The sequence below is a fragment of the Schistocerca serialis genome, chromosome 8 (assembly GCF_023864345.2).
Source record: "Schistocerca serialis cubense isolate TAMUIC-IGC-003099 chromosome 8, iqSchSeri2.2, whole genome shotgun sequence".
Lineage (NCBI taxonomy): Eukaryota > Metazoa > Arthropoda > Insecta > Orthoptera > Acrididae > Schistocerca > Schistocerca serialis.
Genome location: NC_064645.1, coordinates 550,367,256 through 550,385,324, shown reverse-complemented (window position 1 = coordinate 550,385,324; position 18,069 = coordinate 550,367,256). Strand labels below are relative to the sequence as shown.

The 18,069-nt window shown below is 38.1% G+C and overlaps 1 protein-coding gene across 2 annotated transcripts in view; it reads right to left on the bottom strand.

Moving 5' to 3' along the window:
• Window positions 1-5,424: 5,424 nt before the first annotated feature.
• The window catches only part of LOC126416086 (coactosin-like protein), a 176,969-nt gene continuing 164,324 nt past the window's right edge, over window positions 5,425-18,069 (bottom strand). For both annotated transcript variants that reach the window (XM_050083579.1, XM_050083578.1), the window contains exons 3-5: window positions 12,935-13,052; window positions 10,208-10,330; window positions 5,425-6,582 (exon numbers count right to left, since the gene is read on the bottom strand). In XM_050083579.1, coding sequence (XP_049939536.1) covers window positions 6,466-6,582; window positions 10,208-10,330; window positions 12,935-13,052 — 358 coding nt within the window. In that variant the 3' untranslated portion in view covers window positions 5,425-6,465. The remainder of the gene's footprint in view (window positions 6,583-10,207; window positions 10,331-12,934; window positions 13,053-18,069) is intronic.

Here is an 18,069-nt window from a genome sequence, read left to right as displayed (position 1 = left end):
GGTAACTTCTTTTTTGTGTGGAGTAAAACATAACAAATATATAGGTTTATTACACTCATGATTGTTTGTTCACAGAACAAAGGTTTGCAGTGTGCTTTACGTGGAGAACCAGTAATTATCCTAATGGTTTTCTTTTGTAGCATTAGGATGTCATGCACAGAACTCTAATTCCCTCATAAAATAATACCATGATGCTTTGGAAAAATGCAAAATACGATGTTCTAACATAATTTTGAGGTACACAATCCATAGGTTGCCATAGCAAATACATCACTCTAGACAATTTACCATTAATATATTGTACGTGTTGACACCAGGATATATACCCCTAAAAACTTAACTAGGATCACCTGTGAGAGGCTTGGTCTTTTAGACTAAAAGCCATCTGCTGCATTTTGTTATCATTCAGTAGGAAGCCATTTGCTTTAAGCCAATAGTATGCTTGAGCCATTGTCTTTGCAACACAAGCTTTGAGGGTACTGAAATCATTACGACAATGAAGGAAAGTTGTATCCTCTGCATGTAGTACTGTCATGGACTTTATGAATGATGGCAGATCATGAATCATTATTAGGATAAAAGGCCCCAGTACAGATCCCTGTGGTATACCTATTTTAACTAATTCAATGCTGGACTTTTCTTTACCTACGCAAACAGCTTGCTTGCAATCCTGTGGGTATGATTTTAATAGTTTAAGGCTGTTACCTCAAACGCCGTAGTACTCCATTTCTTCTAGGTGTATTTTATGCTCTACACAGTCAAAAGTCTTACTTAGACCACAAAAGGTGACTTCAGCAAATGCTTTATCCTCAAACACTTGATATGTGTGTGTAACTGCCGAGTCTATAGCATCAACAGTTGACAAATTTTTGCTAAAACCATACTGTGATTTGCTAATTATTCCTGCATTTTCAAAGTACTTGGATGACTGTTGGTATATTACACATTCAAACACTTTACAGAGAGCTGGGACTATGGAAATTGGTCTGTAACTTTAAGGTGAGTCAACATCCCTTTTTTATATGTTGGGACTACCCTAGACACTTAGCTCATCAGGAAAATATCCCTCATATATACACTTATTTATGCAGTATGTTAAAGGGTACACAGTACAACTATTACTTTTTTTAGAATGTTAAAAGAAATATATGTGTACACTCTCAAATGATTTCAGATGTTTAACTATTTTTAGGACAAGACTAGGTGGCACCTCAGGGAAGGTAAACATACTTGTATCTAATAGTGGTTTACATACATTTTTTGAAAGAATGTCAGATGAGCTAGTAACTGGTTTGGTGATAGCATTTCCTACTTATTGTACTGATTTAATAAGGGAATCATTGGATTTCTGAGGGCGTATACTGATTTTTAATTCTTTCATCTTTAATAACACTAAAAGTTTCCATGCAGCTTTGCATTTATTCGTGGAATTCTCAATACTGCAGAAGTTGTGTGCTCTTTTGGCTTCCACAATGGTTTTTTTGTACTTATTCCTACATTGAACATTGAACATGGCATCATCAGTCTTCAGATTTTTACGTATACTGTGCAACATAACTTGGTTTTTCACATTTGTTAGTTGTGCAGTATACCATGGGTTTTGTTTGTCTATACCCTTGGCTTTGGAGCCTTTGTTGATTATTTTGCATTTCTTTATCAGAATGCAGTCATTAAATTGTGTCAAAAATGCTTTGAAAACCTTTCAAATGTGTTTTGGTGACAGATCCTTACACAGACTATAATTCGTGTCACCAGACCATTGGCCAAACCAGTCTGTTAGTAAGGGACTTACAAAACATGTCAGTTAATCTAGTGATTAGAATTTTTGGGACAGTCTTATCGATGTTACTCTTATCAGCACAGAACCTACTTATGTAATTTAATGATACAGAATCATGATCTGAGAATGAGAATACGGTCACATCACATGATTCTTCTGTAGTATTGAAACTGACAAAGATATTGTCAAGACATGCTTCATCTCCTGTGGGTCTTATTGTTAAAGTGCAGATTGTACCGTCTTACAAGATTTTTGAACTCAGTGACACTGTTTGGCTGATGTTCAAATCTCCACCTATTACAATGTCAATGTAACAATTTTGTCTTTCTAAATACAGCTAACAGCATGTCCAGTTTTTCTAAAAATACACTAATGTTACCCTCAGGTGACCTGTATAAGGCTATTATCACTAACTTAAAATTGTCACTAACTATGCCAGTGGCTTCAAAATTGTGTTGATCATACGTCTAGTTTAGATCCAACCTATTGAGAGAGTGGCTAAGTGGCCGGTTAGTGTACAATGCCACACAACCCCTTTTATGCACTTTTTATCAGTAACTAACAATTTGCTATTTTATAGTTACCAAATTTGATGGCTGTGAGTTCACTCTCCGTTGCCCAGTGGTCACTCAGACAAAAATTATCAAATTTGTCCTCTAGTCCAAAATTATTTACAATAAATTCTTTGTCTTTTACTCCTTGAATAATTCAGGTAGTAAATTTTAAGAACAGAATTGTTATTGTCTTTAGAATGACCAGTTTGGTTAGGAGCTATAATATCTTTTACACTACCAATTTCATGGGCTGCTTTGTCTTGCAGAGTTCCAGTAAAAAATCATGTAGATGGGGAGGCGGCACTGTTTTCCACCTACCCTCAACACTTTATACTGCTTCTTCTGCTGTAGATCTCTTCCCTCCTTTTGGCAGGGATGTTGTTTTGTTGCTGAGGTTTGTGGAGGTGCTTCTATAGCTGACAGATTTTCTACTACTGCTTCTGATGATGCCAATGGTAAAGATGGTTCTATTTTGATGCTGATTTAGGCCTATTTATTCTAGAGATGTAGTCAGAGATGTTCCTTCCTCATGTGCTGTTGATACGGTCTCCAATTGTTTTGTCATTGGCAATGAACCTATTGCATGTAGTGCAGCAATTTCACTTCCCAGTCTTCTACCAATAAACCAAAATCTACCACCTGCTTTAGCCAGAACTGAACCAATGTGATCATTTTATTTCATATCCCTATAAAGTGTTACACGTGGGTATTTGTATCAGTTGGGCGATTCCAACAGTAGCTCATTGCTATTATAGAACACTACATTTTTCCTTTTGTGAAATGCAAAATTTTACTTTTCTGAACATTTAGAATAAGCCGCCAATCCTTGCACCACATTTAAATCTTATCAAGAACTGTTTTGCAACTTCTCTCAGATAGTAATTATACACAATGCATCATCTGCAAACAGTGAGGTTACTATTAATATTGTCTGTGATGTTATCAATATACAAGCAAGTGTCCCAACATACTTCACTGGAGAAATAACATGCTGTGTCCTCCCTCCCACAAAGTCCTCAATCCACAAAATTTCATTTGATACCCAATATGATCATACTTTTGATCATAACTGTAGGTGTGGTACCAAGTCAAATGCTCTTCAGAAATCAAGGACCACTGCATCTACCTGGTTGCCTTGATCCAAAGCTTTCAGTATGTCATGTGTGGGGGGTTTTCACAGGATCAACATTTTCATTTTCAGAAACAATGCTGGTCAGCTTTGTGGAGGTCATTCTGTTCAAGATACCTCATTATGTTTGAGCTCAGAATATGTTCCAAGCTTCTACAACACATTGACACCAAGGATGTTGGACAGTAGCTTTGTGAATCACTTCTACCACCCTTCCTGTAGATGAGTGACCTGTGCCTTTTCCAAGAGTTGGGTACTGTTTTCTGTTCAAGGGACAATCAGCCGCAAATTCAGTATAGAATCTGATGGATTCCATCGGCCTGGAGCTTCATTCAATTTTAATAAATTCAGCTGTTTCTCAACACCACTGACACTAATACTTATTTCATTCATCGTTTCAGTGGTACGAGGATTAAATTGGGACAATTCTCATGGGTTTTCCTTTGTACATCAAGGGAAATGGTTTGTTCATGAGCACCCTGTTTGTCAGCATCTCTCATTTTGCATTATTATTATTATTATTATTATTAATTGTGCATAGGTGCCCACTGGAACATGAACACTGTTACACACACTGCTGCAGTCTGCACAGTGAAAGAGGTGGGTGGTGTTCCATGAAACAACTGTTTTGCCTGGGAAAGTCGAGCATTCCAAATAAATGCACTACCTGCTTTATTTTCTGACAGTTTCAGTTGACTAGTAGCTCTAACTGATGTGATGGTGAACAAAGGGCTACCAGTTAAAAAGATTAAGATAATTGAGGCAAGTGAGAAAAATGTGCACAAAATATGCTACATTTCAAATGCAGTAAAAAACAAATTTATGATACTTTAAAAAACAGTATAAGGTATAAGATGAATAGATAAAAGGGAACAGGCAAATTAAACGAAAGAAAAAAAAGACGAGAACTACAGAAATTAATGAAGTCATTAAAGGGCTTATAAATACAGAGTTTAAGACATCTACATGATGGCTGGACATTTTCTAAGTTAGGCACAACATTTCACAGAATGGAGAGGGGAAGCTAAGGGAGTGCAGAAGAATTTAAAGAAAGAGAGAGAGAGAGAGAGAGAGAGAGAGAGAGAGAGAGAGAGAGATCCCAGTCAAAAATCTTACAGTTCTGTTCATCAGTCAAACCATTACCATGAGAATCATAGAAATGCTCAACAAACCTCCAGTTTGAAACACTGCAAGTAAGGAGAGTCTTATGACAAATTTCTTGGAAACATCCTTCAAATACAAGCAAAAAAATTCATTACTTTTTGCAACTTTTTGCTCTTGTCTTAGAACTAAGTGTTAAGAGTAAACATCTTTTGTCCAGCAATTTTGAATGCAATAGAAATGGCAGATTATTCTGGTAAATTCTCCACTATATGGTGTACACCAGATTAGCGTTTAGATGTTTGTTTTATCACTAATTTCTGAACTTTATCTCCTTTCCACTAATTTAAAGTTTCTCACCTCTATTTTTCTTGCTGATTTATGACTTATTTCCACTTGTCTGACTTGTTTAGTGCCCACTCAAATATAGTGACTTTCTGCATATTTTCATGTACCCTTAAGTCTTACCTATGTCTTCCATCAACCCTTCCTTTCCTCCTGTGAGAAAGCACCTACTTCTGAAAGTCTGCAATTTTACGTAGTGCACTTTCATCAACTTCTGCTTCACAGGTACTCCTGTATCCATATTTAAAATATTTTCAGTTCATGATCAATTTTCTGTATATTAAAGGCACTAGCTGGACACTTGTGACAATTGCATATAGTTTATTTTCCTCTGTCATTTCTGAATTTAATAGATTAAATAAGAATTTTCTTGTTTTGAAAGATCCGTAAGTATAACACAAATGCTTTATTAAATTTTCTAAAATTTAAAGGAAATATTGCTATCTGATATAAAGACCTATTAATGTGGGATTCTCATAAGCTACAATCACAATCTAAGAATGATTACAAAAATGTTTTGACAGAAAATTTTATTTCATATAAATGTTGATCCAAAAACTATAATAACACTGTAATTTTTTAAACCCTCATTTAATGTCTACATGGAAATGTATTAAGATACCATATTAGTACAGTTTAAAATGTATAATATATAAATTCTTTGATACGAAGTGTTGTTTTGCATCTTATACCAAATTTCCATTAAAATGTTTCAGAAAGCTGGAGAGATTTAAAAAGACTGCAAATATGTTGCCTCCAAAATTTTTGAGCTTTGTAGATACCAGTCTTGTAGCAATGCTTTTTTTTCTTTGTGGAGGCATATATGCAAAGTCGTAAAATTGTGCACATTCATATATAATAAAAAGCTACAAAATTTAACTTCCAGAAAAAAATTTGGTCCACAGCAGTTGCCAGTTAATTATAAAGGATTACACATATCAGTAAAATTATTTGTACAAAATAATCTTCACCAAAAATTACAAGATTTTCAATTAACCAGTGGATTTTTTCATTACCATTTACTTAGATCCCTGATACATTTCTGTTAAAAAGTAATTGACTAGTTGCCAGTCTCACACATGTGAGCTCTTAATGCTCCTTAATAATCCTTATGGAAACAAATTTAAAGTTAGTTAAGCCATGTAAAAAAAACTTTTGCTTTGTCTCACATTTCAGAATGTATCAAAGTTTAGCTTAAATTTCTACTTGCTTCATTTTATACAGACTATTGTTAAGAGTCATTGCACAATTAGGTAGAGGCATTTAATTCTAGCCCATTTACTGGGCAAAAGTTGTCAAAATTTAATGCATTCTAAACTTCAGATATTTAAGAGCACAGCTCCTTCAGTGATGACTGCAGCACAATGAACATGATTTTTCCATTACAGTTTTTCAATTTTAAGTTTTAATGCAGTAGTAGCACAAATCTTAATTCTGAGATCTGTTTTAAAGTTTCTGCATAAGAGATTTTTGTGAAATGCATCCATTCCATGTAACTTTATGTATCACTGTACAAGAGTTCAGGTGGGCACACACTGAGGGCAAAAATTAGACCCTCAGAGGTCTCTTACTCCAGTCCCATAGTTGGCACCACCGGCACGTGCTAGGTGGTTGCGGAAGTAATCTATATCCAGCTCTGCTTGACTCTCCAGCTGCAGTTCAACAGCAAAGTTCTGCAACATTGTTGATAGTTTTGTAGTGTTAACTTTCTAAATTACTTGATATTCAAACAATATCTTCAATTCAGTGTACAATTTCAGAACAACTAGGTTACTACATTATTAACAGGCTGCATATTTTGCACATGAAGTGAACTAGTTCTAAAAGTAATGGCACAACAGCAACAGGCTACTCTGGATGTATTCTCGGCTTTGTCAAGTTAATATTCCGTATATATTCAGCGAGTTTTAACTCCCTAACAGAACACTACCTGTACTGAATTACAATGGAAATGTCTGATGTGTTCTCAAAGTGAATGATAGCTTCAAGCAGAATTTTTCCTTCTTTTCTTTTTCAAAGTCTAGCGCACACACTTTGGCATGGTTTGAACAGGCATATGAATGGCACATCTTCACCCAAGCCCAGGTTTCTAGATAGGTTTCTAGATGGTTTCAACTCTATTCAGATGGTTTAGAATCTGATAAAAGTTGTATCACAGACCATCAGTATGTAATGATCAAAATGTTTGAAGTTCTGTTCCAAAAGCTCTACTGCATGTTAGCTGCAAACATAATTGCAAAGCAGCAGAAATTCACTCACCACCATACACTAAATTTTTATAAATGTGTTAGTGAAGAGAAATGTCCATGTAAAATGTTGAATAGCATCTTTCTCAGGAACATAGTGTGTCTTTTAGGGATGGATTGAAGATGACCCTCTTTTAGGCTGTCATTTAAAACTGTGCAGTTTCCAGAATCAACATCTTCATAGCTGGTAAACCGAGTGTAGTTAGTAGCAACCATCCTCTGTAAGGTTGACAGCTATCTCAGTTGCCTCCAAAAAGGCAGCGCGTAGTTCTCTTAGTTTCCTTGGGACTGCCCACAAGCCTTTAATTTGTAGGTAGTGGTTACCAGCAGATTTTTTATCATGGGTGACCACAACATTTTTTAATGTTTTGTGTTGCACAATAGCAGTTGACTGTTCAAATTATGTTACTGCTGTGTACACCAATACTGACTACACTTGTTGCCATATAATGACAAAAATGTGCACAGTCTAAATTTTAAATTACCCTCCAAGGCATGCTGATGGAATGAATACTCTAGACAAGATCCACTGTCCCATTCATGACAGAATGGAGGTTTAGATTTTTAACTTTCTCTGGGGTCAAAAGAATTGAGAAAAATGTTTCCCTACAGGAAAAACAGTGCAAGACTTGAGGGCGGAGCAAAATTTTTCTGGACAGTTTATGTTGTGTGTTAGTCACATTATCACAATTATGATCCTGCTACCACAGAAGGATCCATCTTTGCAGAAATGAAGTATACAATTCAAATATAGGCTGATTCAACAGGTGGTCATTTATGCATCACCAGTAAGTTCCCTGATAAATGCTTTCATTCTCAAGTACTGGGTGAATTAAGACTGGATGGTAGCATGCTGTCAGTTACACAGCCTCTAGGTTTATGATTAGAGCATTTTTAATTTTAAGTTTGGTCCATAATTACACGAAATACTGAAAATCCTTGTTTTGTTGGCTCGGGAAGCCATCAGACAGGCAACCTGTAACTCTTACCAGTTTCTGAGACAGTTGTTTAATAATATATTCTGCATTGTATGTGCCCTTAGGAGAAACTGACTGTGTTAAATTGAAGGAATAAAGCGATGTATTAACAGGACACATTTGAACCCATGTCAGTCATTTTACTGATGTTCCTATGACACTTGTTTTAGTGCAAACCAACAGTGAATGGAAGAACTTTCAACAAGCTGAAAAATTATAATAGGGCTAAAAACTTGAGTGTGCTTTTCATAAACTAAATATGGTATTCAAAGTTAACCTTAAATTATGCCTGGAATAGAAACAATGTCAGTTGTGTGAATGAAGACCAGTAATACAACATGGAATCTGAATGCAGTAATTGATCATGAAAACAGACTGCTCAACAAGCAAGAGAGATACATGCTATGATTTACTAAGAGGTAGGAAAACAAAAGTGATGAAGAGGAGTGTAGGACAATTCTGATAAATGATGAAAATAAACTGACTGAATGACACTTAGAACCACAGATGTGGATGTTAGGTAGACCAAGGACATTGTTTACTGGACTCCAGGAGATTAGCAACAGTGGGCGAACACCTTTATGGAAAGTCATCATTGATGCCTAGTGGATAGTGAAGTATAGAAATCCATTATCCAGCAGTGGATCTCAAAGCAATATTGATTTATGTCAAACAGGTTATCCATTTCCATTTGCTGCCAAACAAATCTAATGCTTACGGTGAGCTTCTGGGTGTTCAGCCAAGATTTTTTCCATTTTATGCGCAGTATTTTGACCACCAGCTTAATACTTTTCAGGTGCTGTGAGTTTCCTGTTTTGTACTCACTCTCTGGAAGCCTACCAGACTGATCTATCATTTCTTTCCAATCTTTATTTACAGCTCAATTTGATTCCTGATGCCCACTCTGATGTTCTATGAAACACACCTCTCAACATTTTCTAGTTCTGGTGGATGTAATGACTAGTGGGATCTTAAATAATGTGTTCCAGACTTCAAGCCTCACTTAAATTAAAACCGCCATTCTTGTTTATTATATTTCTTTTGATAAGACTCCTTACACTGTCCCTGAAATTGTTTTAAAATATCTCAAATATACTGGGCTCATTTTACTTCATTCTATGCTCATATTTGAAGCAGTGTTCTGTGACAGTATTTGCTTGAATGTGTTTGTCCAGTATGCTGCTGACATTCCTTGCATAGCCCCTTGACTATTCTGGTGGTCTGCCCCTTTAATGCAAAATATGACAATGACAAATGCCTCAGGCAGAAGTGAATGTATGAAATGTTACCACCTTCCACCAGCAGCAACTCCTGTAGCTGGGAAGTTTGAGAGCACTGTCACTGACCATTTCATAATGATGAAGAAAGTCATCTCCTACTGCATAATAGATAGTGTTTCTTCTCTTACTTTCTTGTTGCACTAAACACATATGTTTTTAATGGATGATGTAACACCATTTCACAACTTGTGTAAATGTTTTTGGTGAAAGTCAGTTCATTGGAACTTTGACCAATCTAAAGCGCTCAGTATATAACAACTCAAACACACAAATCTTATTAACTTTATGTCTTGACAAAGTGTCTTATTGTGGCTCTCCACAGGCATGAACAGTACGTTTTAGTAGAAAGTAAAGGAATTTTGACCTGAAACACAATTCATTTTAATTGTATTTGCATGTGTGTTTTTAAGAGACTGCACATCCTGTATTCGAATTTTTACATCCAAGAAAGAACTTAAGTGTGGCATTCTACACAGCTCAAATTATATTTAAATACTGGCGATAAAACCAAGAGTAATATCAGAAAAGTATGTTTTCTCAGTTCATAAAATTTTGAAATTTATGGCTATAGTAAATATATATACTTTCTAATGGAATGCAGTAAATTTTTTAGTTATGAACACAAAATAGTGTACAAGTTATAAACTTTACCATACAACAATGTAATGATATCACTTCTAAAACAAAGGAACAGGTTTATATTCTAATCTCAAACTGTGACATAGTAAACAGACTATTAGTGACTGCATTAGTTTGGCAAGTGAAGTATGTCTGTTCAGTTTGTCACATACTTACAGCAATAATGTCCTTGATAACAGCTTTATCAGTACTCATCTTTGCTCTTTTTATCACTCCAACAGATGGGCCCACCCACGTCACAAATAGGAACTTTTGTCTCTTGCTCATCTCGTCACCCATCTGTACAAATTTAAGAATAAGATATTAACATTAAAATGAAAATGAAAAACATGCTGTTGTTTTCACAGAGATGTGACGAAGTTAAGGAGGAGGTTAGTGAGCATTCTGTTAAATATGTGCAGATCTGTAATTAAATTGGCTAGCTCACATAATTCTTACAGCAGATTAGGAATGACTGATCACTAACTACACATAACATGTTTCAGAATTATTTTCACCTTCAGAAATCCAAGTGCAAAGGTAGCACAAAGAAAAGCATAACCAGTTGTGTACTTAACATGACAGTAATATGTTATTTACACAAACAATTTTCCTTGTGCTACCCTTGCACTTTGATTTCTGAAGATGGAAACAATTTCAAAATGCATCCTGCATAACTTACGACTCTTAAGAGCCTTTCTTAATCTGCTGTAAGAACTTTTTCTGCAACCTAGCCAGCATAACTACAGATCTATGCATATTCAATTTTGTTTACTTTCTTTGTAAAAATGGTTGTATTCATTAAACTACTTGACACTACCATTGATTAAATTTTCACACCAGGAGAAACTATTTGCACTTCTCATTTGGAACTTCAAGATTCTCAGAATAATGTAGATCATATTTTCTTACTGCTAGCACTTTGTATATACTTTGTATTCACAATTATACATCACTGATTGCATCACTAAATGATGTTCAAACTGAAATTTGTGTTACCTCAATAGTTAATTTCACACATATATACATAGGAATTACACAGTACAGGAGGATATGTTTATAATAAATTATTTCTAATTTTAACATCAAAGTTTCATATTTCTTTCTTAGAAATTTTCATTTATTCCATTGTCAAATATTTAACAATTCTATTACAACTTTCTTTCATGTCAAAGCTCATTACTGTTTCTCTACTTTCTCAATTAAATACACAAAGTTTTCAGAGACATTGTAATCTCTCCACGCAAGTAGGTTATTCCAATTTAATACAGTATATTCCACTTCAGTTTTATATCCTTTAAATTTAAAGACAGTTTAATTGAACAACCACAAAGATTGAAGTAAAATATTTTTCCTCCAGCATCAACTTTGTTAATAATATTCTGTCTATATTGTGCCGAGTTCATAATGCATACTTTTTCTACTGTACTAAAATGCGTGTTTTCACCCCCAGTATCCACTAACTTGTGTTATTACCAAGTATTAATGTTCTTCACTGTGAAATTCATGCAGCATACAGCACACAAACATGCACAACTTTTTTTTGTATTCAGCCGTATTTACAACTGCAAGCCTTCTGTTTCTCCCAGTGCTTAGTGCTCAACCAACCTTGCAGAACACAGTGGGGTGAGAACTTCAGCAAACTCTGATAGGTCACAAGTTAACACTATTTCCAATGCACAAATGCAATGGGGGAGTGCTGTGCGAGAAACTTTAAACCTTCTTTAGGTGTAGCCATGCGAACCAAGGAACCAGTTTTAGGACACAAACCATCTCCATGTCAAGAAGGTAATTTCCACAGGGGAGTTGAACTTCATAATGAACTTCTTGAAAACATAAAAGATATTACTGGTGTCAAAACCTTAGGAAAATCTCTGAAGTCATATTTACAGCATCACTGCTTTTATTCCATTGAAGAATAAATTTATGAAGTGTGCTAAATACTTAACTTATGACGTGTTTTATTGTAACCTTAAATAAATATTCTTAGAAATCACTTTCGGAAGTGTACTTCTAATTTGACTTGTCCTACGTCTTATGCAAAAAAATGCTTTTGTAGGCACTACCACCACCACACAATGTCAGAAGTAATTTAGAGCGAAAATAGTCAATTGATGAGCAAGCATCATTAGTTCTGTCTGACATGAGGTAGAGCAGTATTCCGAGCAGTATTCCAAGCACAATTTAAGAGAAACCTTTATCTCAACACGTAAGGTTATGCCAGAATATTTATACATTTTTCTCACCTCAATGGCAGCCTATGAAACACACACACACACACACACACACACACACACACACACACACACACACACACACACACTTCTTTCGAAGCAGACCAGTCAGTGAGCCATTTTCGTATGAACTGAGGCATTGGTCAGTGAGATCATGGCCCAGTGATGCAAACAGGTGATAATTGGATGGAACCAAGTCTGGAGAATAAGCCGCATGCCCTAATATAAGCTCATAGCAGGGTTCCCTTGTCGAGTAAGAGAGGGACAATGTTAATGCTATTCACCCACTTACTCATTATCATTTACAACTGACACTTATCCTAGGTTGTGCGCTTGCACTAGTGTTTACAGAGAGTGCGTGAATGGTTCTTGGTCTGCATAGCCCCTCCTGCCAAGGATTTAAATGTCTTAACACCACTCTTGCGTTTGTGCCTTGAAACTAACTGGTGTTCAACTGTTGAAATGCCGGCAGTTGCCAAATACATCATCTGGCTGCATTACCATCAGATGTTCGATCATATTCACAAGTATTTGAAAAAACTTTCAGAATAATCATGCAGGAAACTGCTCATGTTAACACATTTTCTTAGGTATGCAGTCCAATGAGTATACAGAAGTTTTAGGGAAACCTACAGTGTAGTTATTTGAAAAGAAAAATGTTTGTTCTCACCTGTATCCTTATGTACCCAAAGGCTCTATCTTCATCTCCAAACTGCTCTCTGAACTGGTCAAAGTCCTTGCCCTTTGCAGAGCACACAATACGGCTTCCTTCAAACTTGAATACTGCCCTGCAGAACAATGCTACTTTTAATGAAGATAGTTTTGAACTAAATTACAGTAGTATCAAGCTTTTTTATTTTAATAAACAATCTGACAATATTGTCAATCATATTATACGTAACTCAGTTAACAGTATTTCTGTCGCACAACTCTTTTATAAGTTATCTAAATGTGCAACAGATTTCACAGATCCAGAGGTTAGAGCAGTTTACTTTTGAAATCTTGGAAGGGCTAAATAACATTTTTATTTCGTCAGACATAGGAAATAATTTCATACATAAACTGAAGTCCAAAGACCTTTTCCTTTTCTCTGCAATCTACCAAATAAAGTTGTACTAAATCCAAATGTTGGTTTCATTATCATAATTTTTATTACTAGGTGTGGTAATATTTGAGATGATACGCCCTTGCAATTATCTGACCTTTCTACCAACTTTACTTGCCAGCTATCTTCAGCACAATTTAATCTAGACTATTAATTTGGCATTTTTCATACATGCAAATCATTTCCAGAGTTGAAAGAAGCAGTTACACTGGATCTATTGCTGTTAGATATATGAAAGTGATATCTAACATACCTGCAAACAACCAACAATATGGCCTTTCCTGTCACGTAAAACATTCCCATTAAATGGTAACAAAAAAGACGTGCATATCATTAACTTATTCATATCTGGTAAAACATTTGTTGTAACAATATTGTTTTTTAAAAGCATAAAATGTCAGATTTTCTAATTTTAAAAATAACTCATGTTTAATATCATGAAACTGCTAAATAGTGACAATTCCAGCATCAGACAACACAGATACTTGCATTGGTGGATCATGTAGGTATCCACCCAATGCTGCCTGTCTTTGCAATATCCAAACGAGAATGGGCCAAGGTCAGCAAACGGACATTGATCCCTGCTCCCTGTGTATCTCATATGCATGAGTGGCTGTCAAATCCACATATTGTTGCCATACTATGCACATTTCTTTTGTTTCAGGGCACAAAAACAACAAGGGTCATATGCACCCATGTCAAAACTTTAGAGCACAAAGAGGAGTCAAAAATTACTACATGTCAATCTCAATTGATGGAAGTATATGTCTAAAAACAAAGATGATGTGACTTACCAAATGAAAGTGCTGGCAGGTCGACAGACACACAAACAACCACAAACACACACACAAAATTCAAGCTTTCGCAACGAACTGTTGCCTCATCAGGAAAGAGGGAAGGAGAGGGAAAGACGAAAGGAAGTGGGTTTTAAGGGAGAGGGTAAGGAGTCATTCCAATCCCCTGATGGAAGAGAAGACAACTAAAAACAGGGACGTGGAGAAGGGTCTACAAAATATACCACAGAAACGTAGGTCCAGAACTAAAAATTAAATGGGCTTCACCATATTGCTATGACAGTTTAAAAGTAAAACACCATCGACAGCCCGTGTGTCGTTCGCTAAAACTGCCAATAACAAAGACTAAAATGTAAGCAGTTAAAAAAGGGCTTTCCAACAGAAAATGGCGGATAGTCAAAAGTTGAAGACAATGTTCACAAAGTGGTGGGGGAGCACCACTTAAATGGCGATGGCTAAAGAGAGCGTTCCTTATGCACAAACTACTTAAAATGATCTCCTTGGAGTGAGAGGAGAGAGGTGGTGTCCAAGCCACTGGAGGTGGCTTAATAACCTGGAGCTTGTTCCCATGAAGGGAGACCATTGGTGATGCAAAAGTGACATCACCTACTGACATAGCAACACACAGATCAGTGGGAATGTAAGCACTAGCAGGCTGAGGTACGACGACTTGGCAGCAGTGTCAGTAGCCTAATTTCCTGTCAGACTGCCATGACCAGGAACCCACTGTGATAGTGGCTCCATCAAGCATGAGCAATTGGTTGACACGTTTCCTGGACCCATTGCACTAAGGGATGGACAGTGTACAGCACACACAGCTTTGAAGGGGGGGGGGGGGGGAGAAGAGAGAGAGAGAGAGAGAGAGAGAGAGAGAGAGAGAGAGAGAGAGAGAGAGAGAGAGAGAGAAAAGATGACAATTTAAAAGCCTGTATCACTGGATGTACTGCATGGCCTAATATAGGGCAGAGTAAAGCCTCAGCAGTGTTCTGGAAGCAGATACCGAAAAATGTCAGTGCCAGTGCCAATGCCAAAGGCACACCCGACACCACAATTAGTCTGAGAGCCATCAGTGTGCAGAAAGGTACTATCGTGAAGTTCCATGTGAAGTTCGTGATACTGAGCAGGGCTGGAGCAGTGTTCTTAGGAAGCGAATGAAGACCAAGGTGAACACAGGCTGTCGCACAAAGCCAAGGTGGTGAAGGGTTTACACCCACCAGGAAAGTTGCAGGTAGCATGAAGTTAAGTTGTCAGAGCAAGAGCCAAAAATGAACTCCAGGAGGTAACCGAAAAGGGACACACCCCATACTGGAGATTAAAGGACTCTAGTAAGGAGGCATAGGACAGGGGGGCCATGCATTGCAGACAAACAGCAAGCATATATGCTCGGGAGAAAAATCACGGCAGTAGGACAGCGGTAGTTTGGCCACTGGTGCCTTTTACACTAGCTGCCAAATTAATACCACAATGGTGGATAGTATTGAGACAGGAGGAGGGACGAACATGCAGAGGCATAAACGAAACACCCAGTCTAGTTTCAAATGGACAAGGGAGGAGTGTGGCATGATCTGCTCTCCAGGAAATACCTTTGAGGACATGTAGCACAATGAGGGACAGCATACAGTGGGCTGCCATGCAAGAAATGTGGGAGGACCACGGAAGTTTCCTGTTGACCATGAGCCCCAGGAATTTCACGGTTTCAATTAACAGAAGAGCAATAGGCCTAAGATGTCAAGATGGTGGGAGAAACCAACTGCCCAGCCAGAAATTCATACGAACAGTTTTGTCAGTGGAAAAACTATCGATGCTCCATGAGTAAAGATGATCGAGACATCGCTGAAGACACTGCTCAATGAGAAAAGTCTGGAGAACTGCAATAGATGGCAAAAATCATCAAAAGAGATGCTTGGCAGGAGACAAGCCACTATGGTTAAAGGAACCCTGAGGTACACCGATTTCCTGGATAAATGTGTTTGACAAGGCAGAACCCAAAAGAACCTTGAAAAATTCTGTCTTAAGAATTCCTGAAGGAAATGGGGCAGGCGGCCATGGAATCGCCATGTGTAGATAGTATGGACGATACTAGTCATCCAGCAGGTGTCATAGGCCTTCTCCAAATCTAAAAACATGGTCACAGTCTGGGTTTCTGCAGAAAACCATTCATGACATGAATAGACAAAGGGGGCGAGATTGTCAACTGCAACACAGTGCACTCAAAATCCACACTGTGCGGTGGTGAGTAATTTGCACAACTCTATCCACCATACCAGCAGTGCATGGATCATACGTTCCATTACCTTGCAATCACAACTAGTGAGAGAACTAGGATGGTAGCTAGAAGAAAGGTGCTTGCCCTTACTGGGCTTAGGTATGGGTATGACTGGCTTCACACCAGTGTCTGGGAAACATGCCCTCTGCCCAGATGTGGCTGTATATATTACACACCAAGTGTGCGCCTGCAAGAGAAACGTGCTGCCAAGTCTTAATGTGAACAGCATCCAGCACTGGGGCAGAGGATTGGGATGAAACGAGAACATGATCTAGCTCTCTCATAATAAAGGCAACATTAAAGCACTCATGATTCTGAGAGAAGCGTATCACCCAAGCATCCTCTGCTCATTTCCAACGGAGGAAGGCAGGGTGATTGTGGGAGGATCTCAAAATCTCTGCAAAATAGCAGCCCAAGGTTTTGGTGATAGGTTTCACAATGACATCTGGTAGTCAGGCCAGAAATTGGGGAATGGATCTTGGTCCCAGAGAGCTGTTTAAAGTTGGCCCACACATGGAAGAGGGAGTGGAGCTGTGAAGAATTAGTGAATTAAATCCAGCTAGCTTTTTTGATGTCCCGAAAAAGACAACTACACTGTTCACGCATCTGTTTATAATGAATACAGCTGGCCATCCTAGGATGACATCTAAAACATTGAGAGCATGTCTTTTTTGTGGTTTTAGGGCGCACAACTTCAATGGTCATTAGCGCCCAGACTACGTTAGGAATGCACCGCGAGAGAAGTTTAAAACAGCAAATAAAAGGGAAAACACGATAAAAGACAGACTGACAGGCATAAGATTAAAAAAAACAGCATAATCAAATGTCCTTAGAGAGATTTTTGTCAAGTTGATAAAATGAAGAACGCGAGCAGCTGCTCATGGGTCATCCGCTAAAATGGCATCTAGAGTACATGGCAGGCCAAGATCAAGACCCAGTGTGTTAAAATCTGGACAGGACGTTAAAATGTGGCGGACCGTAAGCAATTGCCCACATGGGCAGAACGGCACCGGCACAGCCGTCAGCAGATGGCGATGGCTGAACTGGCAGTGTCCAATTCGTAACCGGGCCAAAACGACCTCCTCCCACCGAGAAGGGCGGGAGGACGACGACCAAGCCGCGGGAAGAGGTTTCAAGGCCCGAAGCTTCTTGTCTGTAAGTGCAGCCCAATCGGCATGCCACAACGATAAAATGTGCCGACAAATGACCCTGCTACAATCTGACGAAGGGACACAACAAGAAGCTGTCCGAGGCTGGAGGACCGCAGCCTTGGCCGCGGCATCTGCAGCTTCGTTCCCAGGGATACAGACATGGCCAGGAACCCACATAAAGCTAACCAGAGAACCGACAGCCACCAGCTGCTGAAGAGAGCATTGGATCTGGTGCACGAAAGGGTGAACCGGATATGGATCACTGAGGCTCTGGATGGCGCTCAGGGAATCTGAGCAGATGACATAAGCAGAATGTCGGTGGCGGCAGATGAAAAGAACAGCCTGGTAGAGGGCAAAGAGCTCAGCTGTGAAGACCGAACAATGGCCATGGAGCCGGTATTTGAAGCAGCGTGCCCCGACAATAAAAGAACACCCGACCCCGTCATTGGTCTTAGAGCCATCTGTATAAATGAAGGTCATATTAACGAA